Below are 17,027 nucleotides of genomic sequence, written 5' to 3'. Positions count from 1 at the left end.
TCCTTTTCCTCCTTGACCTACTTCAATGCTCTTCAGTCTGGTCAGAGGGAGGAGAGAGCTAAAAACATCTAAAGTCCACTGAGATCCCATTTACATTCAGATAAGTGCTGCAACATGCAGTCAATGAAGGCAAAAAAAGAAACTAATAGTCAGGAAAACAACAGGACATATAGATACAATACACACTGGTAACCTTCTGTAAATGAGTAAGTTTTGATAAGATAATTGTGTTGTAATGTTGAGAAGGAGGCATTGCTGGCAAGTATCCCTTCATCATTTACATAAAACAGCAAAATGTAATGTCAGAGAAAAACAAAACAAAAAAATCCTTGAATCTTTTCCTTTCATAAAACCTTGTAGGCAGACAGTTCAATCTGTCGCAATCCGCTAGAAATATGTGAGCAATAACCGTCACTGTAGATGCAGCAGAGAGTTTGCAGCACTACTCAAGCACCTTGTCATCGATGTTAGTTTGAAGTTTGATAATCATCGGCTGGATTTTTATTATAATATTTATGTCTCTGTGTCATCACAAAGCTGTTTTAAAAGCAGATATTTTGACATAACAGGAAAAACAAGGATGAGTGGATTTAATTTAAGATTTTCCAGCTCCAGGGCACTTGTGCGTGCTGGCTTTCTGGCACAGCTAAATGAAAGAGGCCTTTATTAATGTCATTAGTTGCACCTTTAGTTGCTTTTCCTGCTATGACAAGTCAAAATGTTGCTGTGAAAAAAAAAATGTCTATTTCTCTCATCAGAGGGTTATTTTAGGGATCTGTGTACATATACACACACCCACTAGCTCACACAGTGTGACACAATTTTGAGTAAATGTCATCAGACTGCTTCATCATTCCCAAGCTGCTGGAATAGTTACAATCTCAGTGACACAGCTTAAACCCAGACTTAGAAGCCATTTCTGGGAGAACATTATGCAGGTGCACATGCACACACAAAACAGGGAAATAAGGTCTGTGTGTACTAGCACGTCCCATGTCTTGCAGTTATAGCCGAAGATCTGACAAGTAAAGCTGGGTACAGCAGTAGCACAGCGGCACTAACGATAAGTTTCCTCTGCAACAGATCAGTTCCGTCCTCTCCGCCCAAATTAATTCTCTTTATGAGTCATCTGTATCAGATCTCAGTTAATCACAGAAAATCATAGCAAAGATGAGGTCTGTGATTTGACACTAACAGCTTTGAAGCAGACAGCTACGTATTGAGGTGGTGCAAAGTTTTCTTCTCGCCTCTACATCACGCTTCCTAAATCTAAGATGTTCAAATAAAGCTGCGTTTATATTTATCTGCCTTGTGACTACAATTGGGAAGCTATCAGCTAAATCTGGTACAGCACATCATTACTGCTCAATATTTTTTGTGTGTTGTTCTTAACATAATAAGCTGGTAAACTAAACAAATCTTTATGAAGACACTCTACCATGTTTGTTCTTTTTCGCAGACGTCAACAATGTTTATTAGCAAACTCCTAACAATTTCTACATAATAATGCAGACAACAGGGAAATAATTATTAAATTCGGAGCTGCTGTTTGGTTTAGAAAAACAGGATTGCTATAGAAACAGAAAGTGTCACTTGAGTGTCTCACCTCTGGGTCTTCTGGGAAGATGTTGTCTACAAGTCTCTTGTACCGAGGCCTGAGCGCCCCGCAACAACCACAAACCCCTGAGGAAGAAAAGAGATGGGGGAGGAGGGAGAAAAACAGAGAGAGAGATGGTTGATTAGACTTGTACAGCGTGACTGACAGAAATGCAATAAAAACAAACAAGAAGAAAAATAACAGAGGGAACTTTTTTCATCCCTCCTCTGTGGCAGCATTATAGGTTTGTGTAAATGCCAGAACAAATTGCCAAAGTCGGTATGTCTACAAACTTAATGTTATAGACACTATACAGTAGGTAGAGTTAAAATTGCCATGTAATTGTGTTTGGACATTGATTACTGGTTCAGTGAACACTGGCACAGTAATGAGTCAATGACTTCTGAAGGCAGCGACTGGTAATGACACCACTTTAATGACATACTGCATCTCCATAGATTTAGAATAAACTATACAAACTATTTCAAATATGTAGCTGTAAAAACTGTCAAATTATATGTATAGAGGTGGCAGCAAAGAAAACACAGCTGCTACTAAAAAGCTAAACTAATGATAGGTAAGCTACTGAGCAATAATTGACAATAGTCTTGTCATTATTCACTCTCACACAAGTGGCACACTTAAATACAAAAACTTACGCATCATTAATTTTTATTAAGTGCAGCTTTTTCCAGACTGCTATAATGTGAAAAGAGTCGGCTGAAGTGTAGAGAAGAATAAGTGTGGCGGTGAGCAAAGACATTTTTATGGAGTTGCTTTACTTGAAAGACAATACAGATAGACAGAGCTACATCCATAGTTTTCATTGTGTCTGGACAAAACCATATAGTTAAACACCCTGCAAAAATGCAGGTCATGATTCCGTTAATCAAACTTAGGTTAGAAACATGCAAAGTTGTTCATCTTTGTGGAGTATCTGATAAACAGAAGCTTGGTTGGCACCTCCTCGGTCCGTCCCTGCACCGTTGTACAATAACAGCCTTTATTTCCCGACACAAAACCCAGGATAAGTGAAGATAATTGTGTGCAAAGACATTTGAGGGAAGCCGAGATATGGAAAGAATGTGGTCACAAGACAGTCACAGTCACAACAATGCCAACACACTCAGACACACACACACACAGACATACACACACTCTGTCTCTCTTTCTCTCAGTGCAATCAGGACAGCCTTGAAGAGAGCAGGGCAACACACTGAGCAGTGATTTTTCTGACAAGCTAGGCAGTTGGTGATAGCTGGATTCTGATTGGTCCCGGGGATTCAGCAGTGGTGAGTCATAAGGGGACCCTGGGAGAATGAAGAAACTGAAAAAAGGGATAACCTCCAAAAACCCCCCCTCCGATGAATCATTTAACCCTTCATAGAGCTCCGGATAACCGTTATTATCCTAGTGCCTACGTCAAACAGAGATATACAAGTTTAGAGGTCACAAAGCTAAGGAAAGAAAGTAGGTCAGTACACCGTCAACAATGCAGTAAGGTTTGATGCATGGTTTGATAGTCTGACACTTCAAATAGAGATTAGTCAAAAGCAAAATAATCTGCAAAGAAACAGCTTTTCTTCCTTCCTTCCTTCATACAAACATTCTTTTCCTTCCTTTTTCCAAAGAAAAAATGTTACATTATTCATTATTTAGGCTTGCTGTTACACACATTGAAACCTTTTTCGCTGATGCAGCACTAAAACCCCATTTTGAGAGCATATTGACCGTACATTAACAAGATTACCAGCTGCCCAACTGCCACCTCATTACCTCCCAGTGTCAACCAGTCAGAATAACATATATATAAAGTCTCTCTTGCCTTGTGACACTAAGACAACACATTTCATCTTTTCAGTGGACCAACAGGAACGTACAAGAACCAACACAACCGGCAACAAGCCTTGTTTCTTGTAATTAACACGCTCTTCGAACCATGAGACACCCCAGCCTCAACTGGTGCTAATGCTGCTGTTCCAAAAATCAAAACATTTATATTCTCAATATAAAAAAAAATGGACCAACTGTGCACATTTCACACAGATGATGGAGGCAATCAGCTGCCACATGTCTGACTCACTGATGCACATGGACGAGTTGAGCTGCTTTTCTGTGTAATGTTGTTTATTTCCCAGCAACCATTTTGATAATAAAATAATCGTTTTAGTCATTTTTTAAAGGAAAAATGCCAAACATTTGCGGGTTGCAGCTGCTCGAATGTGACAATTTTAAGCTTTTCTGTGTCCTACATGATAGTAAACTGAATATCTTTGGATTTTTTGGCGTGTTGATCAGACAAAACAAGACATTTGAAGACATCGATTTGGGAAAGAAATGATGGGCATTTTCCCCTATTTTCTGACACTTTATAGACAAAACAATCAATTAATTGACAAAATAATCAGCAGATTGATCAACAAATTTAAACTCAGGCCATCTGAAAAAAGGAGGCATAAGGAACAACCTCCAGATGCTGGCAGTACAAAGAACCCACACAAAATAAATACGTTGCTTGAATGTCATTTGGAGTCCATCCATACATACATAAACAGTTTGTGTTAATATGACTCTAAGTCTATTGAGTGTTGTTTACAGATGATTTAAATGTGGAATAGTATACTTAACTCATTGCTAAATACAATAACAAACAACATGAGCGTTTAAGAAAATGCTCTGTCATAAATAATTATTTCAGACATAGGAATAAGGTGGCCTATTATTTAGTTGCGTGAGTGGAGACCATTTTCTAGACCAATGAGGCTCCAAAGGCAAAAAACACTCCCTCTTCCAGGCTACATCCCAACATTCGTTAGCCTCCTGGTATGTTATCAGTGACCAACACCTGGCAGGAGGGGAGTCAGCGCAGACAGGATGTCTTGAAAAGCCTTTTAATAGAGTAAAAGGCATGTTTACCATCCTAACCACTTAAACGCCGCTGTGTTTCAAGGCCTTGGTGTTCTCTCTAAAAGTTCAGCTGAACTCCGCAACAGGAGCTCTGCTAGCGCTTGAGCTTATCTCTGAAAGCTGTGTGTCTATTCATAGCACCGGTCCTGTTTCCTCCATCACTTCAAACACTAATGAAGCCTCTGCACTCCTCCCTTCCTTCCCCCCTTCCGTACCCACCAAACCTCTCTCTACATCCTTCTCTCATCCTTGCTGTACTTGCTCGGGGCCTGAGTGTAGGAGTCGCCGATGAATTAATGAAAATACAGCGGGTCCCGTGTGTAGAGCGAAAAGGGTAGAGGACAAAGACAGAGTGACAGATGCAGACAGGGAAATAGAAAAAGACAGATAGAGATGGGAGTGTGATGGGGGAGGTGGATTGTGATGTACTGAATGAGTCACAGATTAGTGCTACTTATTGCATCTTCTCTGTCCGGCATAAATCTGTCCTGTCCTCTGTCAGCAGCAGAGGAAATAGATTTTTGGGAGGAGAGGAGATATGACATAGGGGGGAAACTTCAGTAGTGCTAATGTTAAAAAAATATTCAATCTTCAGCTCAGTAGATGTGCAATATATTATGTTATTTTACATTCATGTGGTGCACTGCAAGCACTGGCATTTTCTATTACAGCGGGTTAAGTGATATTTATGGTAAAAATAACATTTTTTATTTTCAAGTGTGACAGAGCTGCTGCTGTTGCCTGTTCTATTCATTTTAAATATGGCTGGATGCAATGGATAAAAATCCTCAATCACAGTATATGCAAATTCATGTTTCAAAATGAACATATATCATGATATAGTCAAATTTTTGGACAATATGTTGAGAAATTGTTGATGAGGAAAATAAAATAAAATGTTTGGCTAATCCACTAAACGAAATACCTAACAAATAAAGCTACATCATCACAAAAATACCATAATGCAATTCTACATCGTCCACAGCGCCCTAATAAAACTAGAGATATATGTGTGCTGTAGTATACACGGTGGCTACAGCAAAATCTCCACAAATTATTATCTTATATCTTGTCCAAACCCTATTTTTTTAAGTCAATTCACATCAAAACAGCAAAGTTAGTAGAGTAGAGTAGAGTAAACTTTACTGTCTGCCAGAGTGGAAAATTGCCTTTAGCTCACAAAAACAAAAAAGCAGCACAATAACATGGAAAATATAAAACAAGTAACATGACAAATGTCGTAAACAGATACCACTCTGTGGAAAAAACACATAAGTATAGAGACACTACAATGCAATGTAAAAGAAGTACAAAAAGCAGCTGTTGATGAAAAGCAGATGTTGTGTTAAGGTGAGGTGGCGCATCACACCTGCTGGATATTATATAACACTGAATGCACAATTTAAAACATTCACATATTCTGCTTTTAATGTGCTTATTATGACTTCAAAATGTAATGCAAAAGCATATTTCCGCAGGACCTGACTTTAGCTGCCTCATTGACACTTTTTAGAGAATCATGACTTAAACTACCTTTTTAAAAGAATCCCGTGCTGTTTCAGAGTTACAATAAGTTTGTGTAAAAAAACTGAAGTTTTTTTTATGTTTCTGGTGCTGGTAATGGTGGGTTAGTGTGGAAAGAGCTAGGAGAGAGGAGAGAGCAACAAGGTGGGTGGACAAGAATTTGGATGACAGCGGTAAAAAGCAAACATAACAGGGGGTCTCACGACATCCGCCCACTCTGCATGGCAAGCTGACAACACATTTAGGGGCTGGATATCGAGCTCCTCCGCTCTTCCATAAACACTCACACATAAACCCACACACAAACATGCTTGCACACACACACACAGAGGAGCATGACACAGAGGAACAATAAATTAACGGTTGTTGGTAAGTGGAGCAGAAGAACAAAGAGAAGGCAGACATCTCTGCAGCTCGGTGCACCAGAGTTGGGGAAGTCTGACTTTTAAGATATCACTTGATTGGATGCTAAGCTACACACCCATGCAGAATGAATGTGTGTGTGCATATGTGTACACATGTGAGGGGTGGTCTCCACCCCTTAAATCACCACTGCAAGGAGCCAGCCAATCACAATGCTATTTTTATCCTTGTAACAATGGGCTGGTACATTAACAGATTACACTCTCCATTTCCCCCAGGATGTCAGCTTAACGTGTCCACATTAGAGTGAGAGAGAGAGATAGAGAAAAAGGGGGAAAAAACCTAATGTTGAAGTGAGAAAAATAGGGGCAAACAAAAAAAATACATAGCTCTGAAGAACATGTTTGTATCTGAGCAAAAACATGGCGCTAATAGGGCTACTGCCCTGTGTGGCCGCACACATCAGCACTGGACAAAAGCACACCACGAAACAAGTTGTACCTCACCAGAAGATGAGGGTGGATCAATAGGAATTTATTTAAAGGAATAAAATAGTCAAACTTCTTACAAAACACACACACACACACACACATTAACAGACACAAGGTAGGAGTGTGACAAGTAGCCCAGCACATCTTGCAGTGTGATATCTGCACCTGCTGTCCCAAAGCTGCTCTTGTTGTGCCCAAAGTCACGTGGCTGACAAGAGAGAGTAAATATAGTCCTAACGGCCCGCAAGGAGAATATTAAACGCGTTTTGGATCTCTGTGTGTGTGTGTGTGTGTGTGTGTGTGTGTGTGTGTGTGTGTGTGTGTGTGTGTGTGTGTGTGTGTGTGTGTATTCGTGTAGGTGTATTTGTAAGAGAGTGCAAGATACTCATCATTACACATTCAGACTCCACCTTCCCCTGGAGTCATGCAAAGCACTGGTTTTTCAAGCCTCACTTAGTATATGCACATAAACAAACACACAGAAGCAAACAGCATACTGTAGCTACCTAAATGATGTATATATTGTGCGTCTACCTGTGCAGAATACATGGCACTTCTCGAGACGGTTACAAAGCAAGTTTCCCCTTCAGGGGTGTTATTATATAAGATGGAGGGGAGGGGAGAGACAAACCAAGTCCTGCTATTTTTACATCGGCAAACAAAGCGGGACAAAACATCTTTAAACAGGAGACAGTGAAATGCAAGCACACGCCAGAATCCACAAAATACACACAAGAGTACGAGACAAGAGGCAAGGAGGGTGTAAGCAAATAATGAAGAACGAGCACGGCTGATTCAACAGCCTACCAATATGCACATAAGCTGTCGCTCGATGAGTTTGGGAAAGATGCACGGCAGCTGAGGAGATGAGTATTATGGAGGAGAGGCTGAAAGCATTAGGGAAAGCATGACACTCAACCTACAGAGGAAGAAATGTGAATTCTTGTCACTACGGCATGCAGAGAGTGACACTCTTTCAAAATCAGTGAATATATAAACACAGTGTCAATCTATCCACCTTCCTCTCTCTACCGGGGACACATCTTTAGGCTCCTGACAGGCATAAACACCGCACTCACACTTTGCAGAGGCACATATATTATTATGAGTACATTTTTTCAGCCATTAATCCAAACACAAAGTCAGATTCAAAGCACACACTCGATCTAGTGTGGGTGGCAGAGAACATGGCTGGTATAATGCGACCGACACACTGATGTACAGACCCCAGCTGCCAACAAATCCTCGTGACACAAGGCCAATCCGACACACTATGAATCACGGTCAAACAGGCGCTGAAACTGGGCTATGAGGGACTCAAGCTCACAGCCACATTTCCATACAGTAAGCTCACCAGTGCGCTGTACAGTAAAGCCAAAGCAAGCTCGATCTTCCAATGTGCTGCGCCTGCGTTGATAATTCATTAGCCAACTACCCAGAACCTTTTTCCAATCAATAGTCTGCAAACTCTAAGCAAAGCCAACTACATTTTTAATTAGCGCTAATCAATGAGCCATATATCAACAAGTCCCAGTGACACCAGAGCTACAGTAAATGACAACATTTTACCAAGGACACCTGCTCACTTTCAAGTATTGAGTACAGAAAAACTTAGCAGATACACTAATTTTTTCCCCATTTTCAAGGAAGCTTGAACATAACATTAGAAATTGGACTTAAAATATTAAAGAATAATGAAAGATTAAAGGATAACAGAAAATTAAACATCTAGCTGTACATTATGCTCGCCTACATCTCAAGCTACAACAGTTAGCTGAATATGCTACAAGTGCAGAGAACACAATGTCACCACATCAGATACAACAGAAGAAAACAATTTGAGTAAAAAGTGTATCTATTACCAAAAATAAACATCTTCAAAGCGGTGTCTCCTTTTAAGCTAATGCTGTGATTTAATAGAGTATCCTCACAAGAGTCCAAGTTCCCATAATGCGCTTTTAGGAGACGTTACTCTCTAGTGAGAGCTGCAGTCTATCACAAGAAAGCTAAGAGGAAACATGTTTGTAGAATGTAGATAAACCGGCTGAACGCTGGATGCTTAACATTACTCACATGCCAAGAACACATAGATAAAATGCACAGGCTGGAAAAATGATTGTTATTCTTACCGTACATCGGTCGTGATGTTGGAGTCTCTCACGACGGACACTTGTGTTTCCTTAATGCAGCTTCAGTCACTCATGCAGACACACCGCTGTGCCAAGAGGCACTGACAATGCACACAAACACTAACGCCGCTCACTCTGGGATAAATGCCTGCACGTGTGCTTGGAGCTGAAAGGCATATGAATGCGCACCGTGATTGGTGCAGAGCCTGGCTCGATGCAATGAATTACACACACGCTCTCTCTCTCTGTCGTGCCGACACACACACTCACACACACACACACACACACACACACACAGAGGCGTATATATACACACGCGCACGAAAGGGGGCTGAGAGGCAACACTAGAGAGACGCGTGCCGTAATGACCTTGGATTTTCCTGTTTGTCTTCTGCAACAACGTTCCTTCTCAAAGGGGTAGCGCAGATTTCACATGCGGCCGCTTCCATACACACTTGTGCTCATTTCTCTCAGTTACAGGGAAAGAAACAGAAGGGGGGGAAAGAGAGAATAAGAGAGAAATGTGCACTACAGGGAAAGAAAGAGAGAAGACCTCCCACCCACGCAATCTTTTCTCCTGCTCTCCACCCCCTGCCGGCATCACTCTCCCTCCTCTCCATCATTAATCTTCCCATGCTTCCTGCTTTGCTTACTTTCAGTTTTTCCTTCTATGCTTATGCAACTTTTTTTTTTAAACCACATTTCCTTCCATTTTCTAACCTACCATCAAATGTCTGTCTTTTCCATTTTCCTCATTGTGTCATGGTTGGAAATAAACTTTTTCCTCTATCGGCTGCCAACACTGGTACAGCTTTTTTAATGCAAATAAACAGCAGAAAACATGTAATTAACGTTTAACAGTATTTGCATTTTTAAGAAGCAGCGGAACAGCAAAACATGTGAAATGTGATCCTTCCAAGTCCAATTATCTAAAACTATGGTGCATAAACACAATTCTGTACAGCAGCTGGCATGAAATAGTCGGATGGCAGAGCTTCTCTTCTGCGCATGAATGTGCAGAACAAACAGAACTTTTAAATCAATTCATGCTTTTAGCTGTATTACCACACAGTCATACAAACATGAAGCCAGATATGATGCTCACATAACTGCCTCGAATGAATGAATGTGCAATAAAACCAGAAACCTCATTATGCTGCAGTGTCCTTGTGAGGCATGAGCGAGTGCTTGAAATATAATGTATGCACACTTAACCCTTTTTAGCTGAATATTGCCAATTTTTATCATTCCAAACTTTGGTTCCTAGACAACGTTACGTGAATTTTGAATGCTGACTATCAGCACTTAAGAAAGACAAACAACAGTTTGCTTTTTGGAAACATCCAAGGTACTGCTAGCTTATATACAGTGTGAGAAAGTTAAGGCAAGCGCTAAACTGTCATTGCTACAGCAGGGAGAAGAAACTGGGCTACAGGCCAGGTTTAATAAATTAAAAGGTAGTGGACAATTGCTCTCAGGTGGAGTTACAGGCTGCAGCTTTGTGCCGAGTGACACTATCGTCCTCTGCCGGGCAGCACAGTGGCTCAGTGGTTAGCACTGTTGCCTCACAGCAATAAGGACCTGGATTCAAACCCTGGCCGTCCCAGGTCCTTTCTGTGTGGAGTTTGCATGTTCTCCCTGTGTTTGTGTGGGTTTCCGCCAGGTGCTCCGGTTTCCTTCCACCATCAGAGGGTTAATATTCCTGTCAGCGCCCCTGACCGAGGCACTGGCAAAAGAACTGGAGTTGGTCCCGGGGCGCTGCACTGCGGCTGCCCACTGCTCCTAGTGTGTGTGTGTGTGTATAGGATGGGTCAAATGCAGAGATCAATTTCCCACGAGGATCAATAAAGTACATCTTCTTTTACTGCAGCTTGGAGCAGATTTATCAAACACGTTGTAACCTAAATGTATCTTATATATTTACTGTGTGTGTAATTAGTCACTTGTGTGCTATCACTGTGCTTGAATAACGAGGATAATTTCATAATTAAGCTTTGTTTTTTCCTGTTTCCTGTTTTTTTCCTGCCGGTAATTTAGATAAATATTTCAGTATCAGTTTTTCCTTTTAATGTATGAACAAGAAATAAATGATAAGACTTTAAGAATCAATCAACATTGAGGCAAAAAGAAGAAAATAAATGAAATTTCCCTTTAATTATTCAACACAGTTCACCAGCAACCTGTGCTATGTACCAATCTCAGCCTGTGTTCCTTTTCAATGTTGGCCCACTAAAGTGCTCATGTATTCTCAATGAGCTATAAAAAAAGGCTGAATCAGAGCAACTCAGAGCAGGTCAAACTCCAAACAGCAGTTTCCATTTGGGGCATGACATATTTTTGTAAGGAATCATGGAACCATATGGACGAAAACAACTTCTCGGTGAATCACTGTTCTGTCCGAGCAATTTAGAAAAAGGGAAGAAGCCGGAGAGAGAACAGAGGAGGTGCTGTTGTCACTTACCCTTGCCAACGCGATGGTCCAGAAGGGTACGACAGTCCAGTGCCAGCCTCTGAGAGGCCGGGACATCAGGCGCAGGCAAGGGCATGGCAGGCAAACAAACACACAACAGCCCCACAAACACTCAGGCTGACACTACTCCTTTCATAAACACAGATAGCTTCCTAAGCAAAGCCAAATCCACACACACATCCAATTACAGATTTATAAAACTACAAGCAGCAGACTAAAAATATGTCATTCTTGTTCTCACAAATCACCTCAGCAAGCCGTGCAGTCATGAAACATAAAATAAACTATTGAAAAGTAAGCCCTCTTCAATTTCACTAATTCCCTGACAGATAAGCTACAAAATTGTACTCACTCAAATGCATCCACAGCTGCTCAGTTTGTCTACATTAAACCACTACACACATGCACACATACACTTGTACTCAGTCAAGCCTGGACAAAAAAACTCCCATCTCCAACTTCTGTGCAAAGTTTTGCACCAGAGCAAACTCACAAATTCACTACAGTTCCCTGCAAAGCAACTACTCCAATGTCCCCGTCTTGAGGCTTCTTAGTAATTTATGTTAGTGCATAGGCAGGCTGACCGTATTAACGAAGAGATTAGCGATTAGTCCTTCAATAGCAGCTCTGCTCTCTGTGTGCCGTCTCTCTCATTAATAAACATCTCACTAACACAATGGACCTCACTATCCACCCGAAAGTCTCTCTCTGGGCGAGAGAGACAGAGACACACAGAGAGAAGAGGGTGGGAAGAAACAAGGAGAGAGGGGAACTATGGGACAGCCATTCAGTCAGTGGGCTTGAGGTTCAAAGAATGTGGCAATCAGCAGATGCCAACACAGGCAAAATGTCTGGTGTGTGATTTTCTCATCAAGTTATCACAACAGTACCCTACGCAGCACACACATATCCATACACACACACACACCAGGAACACTGATGGAAAGCTTCTTCCTTTCTTAGTCAGCGGTGATTTATTGTAGATTTTCAACAGGCAGCTCGTATAGTTTTAACTTACTCAGCAGTACATTTCTTCTGCATTGTATTACATTGACCTGAATGACTTGAATTATTGGCACAGACAGTGACAGAGCAGGTGTATAGTAGTTTCGTGTTGCCCACCTGTCATGTTGGATGCTAGTCACTAGGCGGCGTTTATCTTCCTGGTTCACAGAGGCTGAGAAAGGGGTGGCACCTCCGCCCCGAAATGAGTCTCCACCGGCGCTTCGAAAATCAGGAAAACCGCTGGATTGTCTTTGGCCTGTGGAAGATAGTAATAAAATATTGTTGGTATTAGAACATGTGTGAGCATCAAATCACACGAGGCCTCAGTTTTCTACGTTTAGCGTTACCTGACCTGCGACAAGCAAATATTGAAATGTAGTGTTAACGTTTTCACACATCCGGACAGAAAATCAGAATTATGACAGTGTTTCCAGTAAATTAATTTAGCGTCAAGGCGAGCGATGCTAACTGATGTTACAGCCTCCTCTCTTCTAATAATTAGTGTTTTGTTGAGTTTTCCATAGTTTCGGTAGGTTGTATACATAACTTTACGTTGCTAAATCTGAAACGGCTAACTCGAGTTATTAAAATATTGGCACTGTATTAAGTTTAGCTAGCATTCGTCTATGCTACTAGTTAGCTAAAGATGCTAACGTTGACTTGACTCGCATATCGAGAACACCCTAGTTTATCAACACTCATTACTTACCATGAAGTGAACAAAATTTAAATCCTTCAAACGTCTTGCATACAGCCAGTGATTTTTATCCACCTCGACTAAAGTTCAGCTCTACCAGGACATCAAAGTTAAACCAGCATAACTGTACCACCAGCTACCAGTTGTTACTGGCTATGAGTTAATATGTTCAGCCCACCACTGGACAGCAGCTTTAGTCATGTTTGAACACATGCAGGATCTGTCCATTACATTTTGTTTACTTGATAAATATTGGCAGGATAAACAAAATATCATACAAATACAGCTGGTAGGTCAGATGCAAATAAGCAAATAAATGCTTCAAGTATCACAGTGTTTTATATATTATGAGTGTATTGTAATAATGAATTGGGGGGAAAAAATGCGTAACACCATATGGGTCCACGCCCCATTAAAGCTGAATTACTGTAAATATTATTACTGATGTGGTAAAGGAACATTTATAATTATATAAATCAGCAAATCACTGAATGTGCAGGGTTTTTATTTTTTATTTTATATAATAGTGATTCTAACTTAAGAGTTTGCAATTATTTATTGATATAGGTGTCTGAATTATTAACATAATTCAGACACCTATATCCAAATTAATGCATAGATAGATAGATAGATAGATAGATAGATAGATAGATAGATAGACAGACAGACAGACAATATGTAATAAAGCAGTGTAAAGAGAAAACTAAATCTAAGAGAACAAAATTCAAGCAGCAATGACTAAAAGGGATGATGCTATTAGTGCAAAACTATTGATGCTGGCCAGATGACTGGATGTGCCTTCTATGTAAAGTATTTACAATAAGTACAGCATATACAAAATACTTATATAAATTAATTGGAAAAACACAAGATCAGCCTGAGATGTAAGAAGAATGTGCAGATTTACAGAACTGTGCAAATTAGGCTGATATGGAGAAACAAACCGGCAAAGTTACCTACTGGACCTGTGAGTCACTGCCCAGTAGAAAGAATGAAATAAAATTAATAATAAGTAAAATGCTATAATAGAGTTTAATACATTTTTCTTAATATCTGTATTTTCTAGACTGTACAGATGTGGATGGGACATCCTGCTTTTGCAACAACTGGTAGTCTTCTTTTCTACCAGTTGGTGACAGCAGTGAGTCAAGGGGATAAGATTGGAGATTTTCTTAAATCTGCAAATTTCTGAGATTATCTTCCCTAAAAACTGTTTCAATGTAAGGTTAACATAACTCAAATCTGAGCATTTTGCAGGACAATACATCAAAATTGGTGGCCATTATGTGTCAACATCAACATCACCTTTCTTTAAGTCCTTTAAATCTAAGTCCAACCTTGGTGGCTCTCAGCAGACCACTTGGCACGCCAAGGCATTTACTTCCCAGGGTCTTTTAAAGGCCACTAAGCCATCACATCCTTGAGTCTTTCATGTGGCTGTATTTTTGTCCCCCTATGCCTCCTGCTGTTCAGCCCCATTAGACGGCTATTGGTGTGTGACCACTTTGAATGGGATAACATCACCTAGGAGAGTTACATTTGTGCTAATGGTGCACAAGCTAAAGTTCAAAACAAAGGGTGTTTGGGAGCTTGCTGTCATGCCAAAATACACTAAGTAACTGCTAGTAGTGCAAGTGTCAAAATGCACTTTGTGTAAATCATGAACATCATCAAAGGTGATGTGTAAGACCTCCGTCTTTAAGGTGAGGGCTGCTTGGTAGGAGGAGGAACCTTTTAAGTATCTGTACACAGGTGCCCATCATCTCATAATCCATTCATTTGAAAGTCTTTTTGATGCAACATATTTAAGATTTTGTATAGTCAGAGATGGCACAGTGCCAATATGAAAATGTACCTTTGTTTCACTTTGACTCTAACTGACCCATATGCGTCTTCACTTTCAAGAGTTCCGTATGACTGCCAATGAAAGTAAGCATGCCAGCACCGTCCAACTCTAGTCTTACACCCCACACACACATACATATACGCTTACACAGCGCATTTGAAACACACCAACAGGCACAAATAGAGCTCGGTGGCCAGTATCAGTGAAATGCTTGGCAAGCACGTAGGCCATAGGGTCAATTTTGTTGCTGGTTTGGCTTGAGTGCATATGAGAATCAACTGATTAGTGGACAGCCAAAGCAGTTAGACTTAATACTAATTAGCTTCTGAGGGTTTTGTCGTTTATCCTAACTCCTCCCTGAGGTGGACAGAAGTTCACAGGCACTCCAATTAGTCACTAAATAAAATTACAGATTGAAATACTTAGACACTCACAGACATTCGCTTCAAGTGCTTATAATGAACACTAAGGCTATGTTATTCCACAATGGTCTGCGCTGATTTACTCATTCTACCTCATTGTTTCTAGTAACAGTGACATCTAGTTAAACATATTGCTTTTGTGCATGCTTGCCAAGTGTCAGAGAGCTATGCTGATGTAGTAGCAGTTATTGTAGAGCTAATTGTCTTAGACCTGGGGGCTATTTTTAGATGTACAGTAATCAGCAGGAAAGGTCTGAGCAACACAGTCACGTTGGGGCAGATGGGAACTCATTAGATCAGTCTTAGGGGCTTTGTGCGTTGCCTGGACACAATTAGCAAAGCAAGTCTCAAAAACTTTAACCAGCTTACAACCATAAGGATCAAAGTCCTGCTGATGCTATCAGCCCAGTAAGAAGTTATCATCATCAATACTGAGGTCTGCTTCACCACACCTGTTGTTCTTGCTGATATTTTCTTCTCTTGATCTGTGTCTGAGCTGACTTATGTTGATGATCTTTATATCATTATGTTGTGATTATGTCATGTTTAAAGCTGATAAAAATATACCGTCAACAGGTACATTTCTCAACTCTGTCTGGTTAATCTGAAAAACTTAAGCAAACTCATTTGTGAAAGAATAACTTGTTATAACAACATTAAGATGCATATTTCAATACTAAAACAGTATCCAACAATGCCACTAAATTTCACCTGCAATCATTAGCCGATTAAACGATTAGTCAATTGACAGATAATTAAGCAACTATTCTGATAATCAATTAATCGTTTTGAGTGATTTTTTTAAGAAAAAATACAAAAATCTCTTGTTCCAGCTTTTTAAATGTTCAGTAAACTTAATATCTTTGGATTTTGGACTGTTAGTTGACACAAAAAAGACATTCTAGGTTGCACCTTTGGCTTTGGGAAACAGTGATTGACATTTTTCACCATTTTTTGACATAACCTTGATAAAGTTTGTTCATGAAGAGTTGCTAAGTTTATTCTAAGTCAATTTTTATTCATTTGAGTGTGTTAATATGTTTTTCCTGCATGGACAGAGCTAAGAGAAATAACATCAATAAAACATGGCAGAAAGCATAGTTTGTTTTTTTCACTGGAACACAGAGACATATCTGATGATCTTTCTGTTTTCAGGTTTTAGCAGCCACAGAGAAGCTATTGATGAAGTTGTGTAATGCACAATTATAATTGATGGGAAAGAAGATTTGTGAGACACATTGAAAAATGGTGAACCTTTCCTTCAGGTCCAAATTAACAAACATAGTCTTTAACAGATGCATAATTCAATGTGTGTTTTTTTTAATCATATCCCAAAGCTCGTTCTGTACAACAATCACAATTGTTGCATCTTAAAAACATGAGTCAGATAGATGAGTAATAGTTTATTATGCCTACTCAGAAACACCTGATTTCAACTGCTCAGCAACAGCCTCTTTCGTTGGTGTTGCTCCATTAGCTTGCTCCGTGTTGAATCACCTCAGGATACTGTTACCAGGAGGGACATGATTCAGCTTACTTATTTTTACAGTCAGCCTGGTTTCGTTGGCCTTTGAGG

General features: G+C 40.1%; 1 protein-coding gene across 2 annotated transcripts in view; it reads right to left on the bottom strand.

The window, feature by feature from the left end:
• The window catches only part of LOC122999718 (protein EFR3 homolog B), a 32,804-nt gene extending 19,322 nt beyond the window's left edge, over window positions 1-13,482 (bottom strand). Inside the window, exons 1-3 of one of the 2 annotated variants that reach the window (XM_044376887.1) lie at window positions 13,196-13,482; window positions 12,604-12,742; window positions 1,607-1,683 (exon numbers count right to left, since the gene is read on the bottom strand). In XM_044376887.1, coding sequence (XP_044232822.1) covers window positions 1,607-1,683; window positions 12,604-12,610 — 84 coding nt within the window. In that variant the 5' untranslated portion in view covers window positions 12,611-12,742; window positions 13,196-13,482. Of the gene's footprint in view, window positions 1-1,606; window positions 1,684-9,011; window positions 9,230-12,603; window positions 12,743-13,195 lie in introns of those variants that run through there. The other variant, XM_044376888.1, reaches the window with a different exon arrangement.
• Between the last annotated feature and the right edge of the window lie 3,545 nt (window positions 13,483-17,027).

The sequence above is a fragment of the Thunnus albacares genome, chromosome 16 (genome assembly GCF_914725855.1).
Source record: "Thunnus albacares chromosome 16, fThuAlb1.1, whole genome shotgun sequence".
Taxonomy (NCBI): Eukaryota; Metazoa; Chordata; class Actinopteri; order Scombriformes; family Scombridae; genus Thunnus; species Thunnus albacares.
The sequence above is the reverse complement of the archived record's forward strand: the minus strand, read 5'-3'. Positions and strand labels throughout refer to the sequence as shown.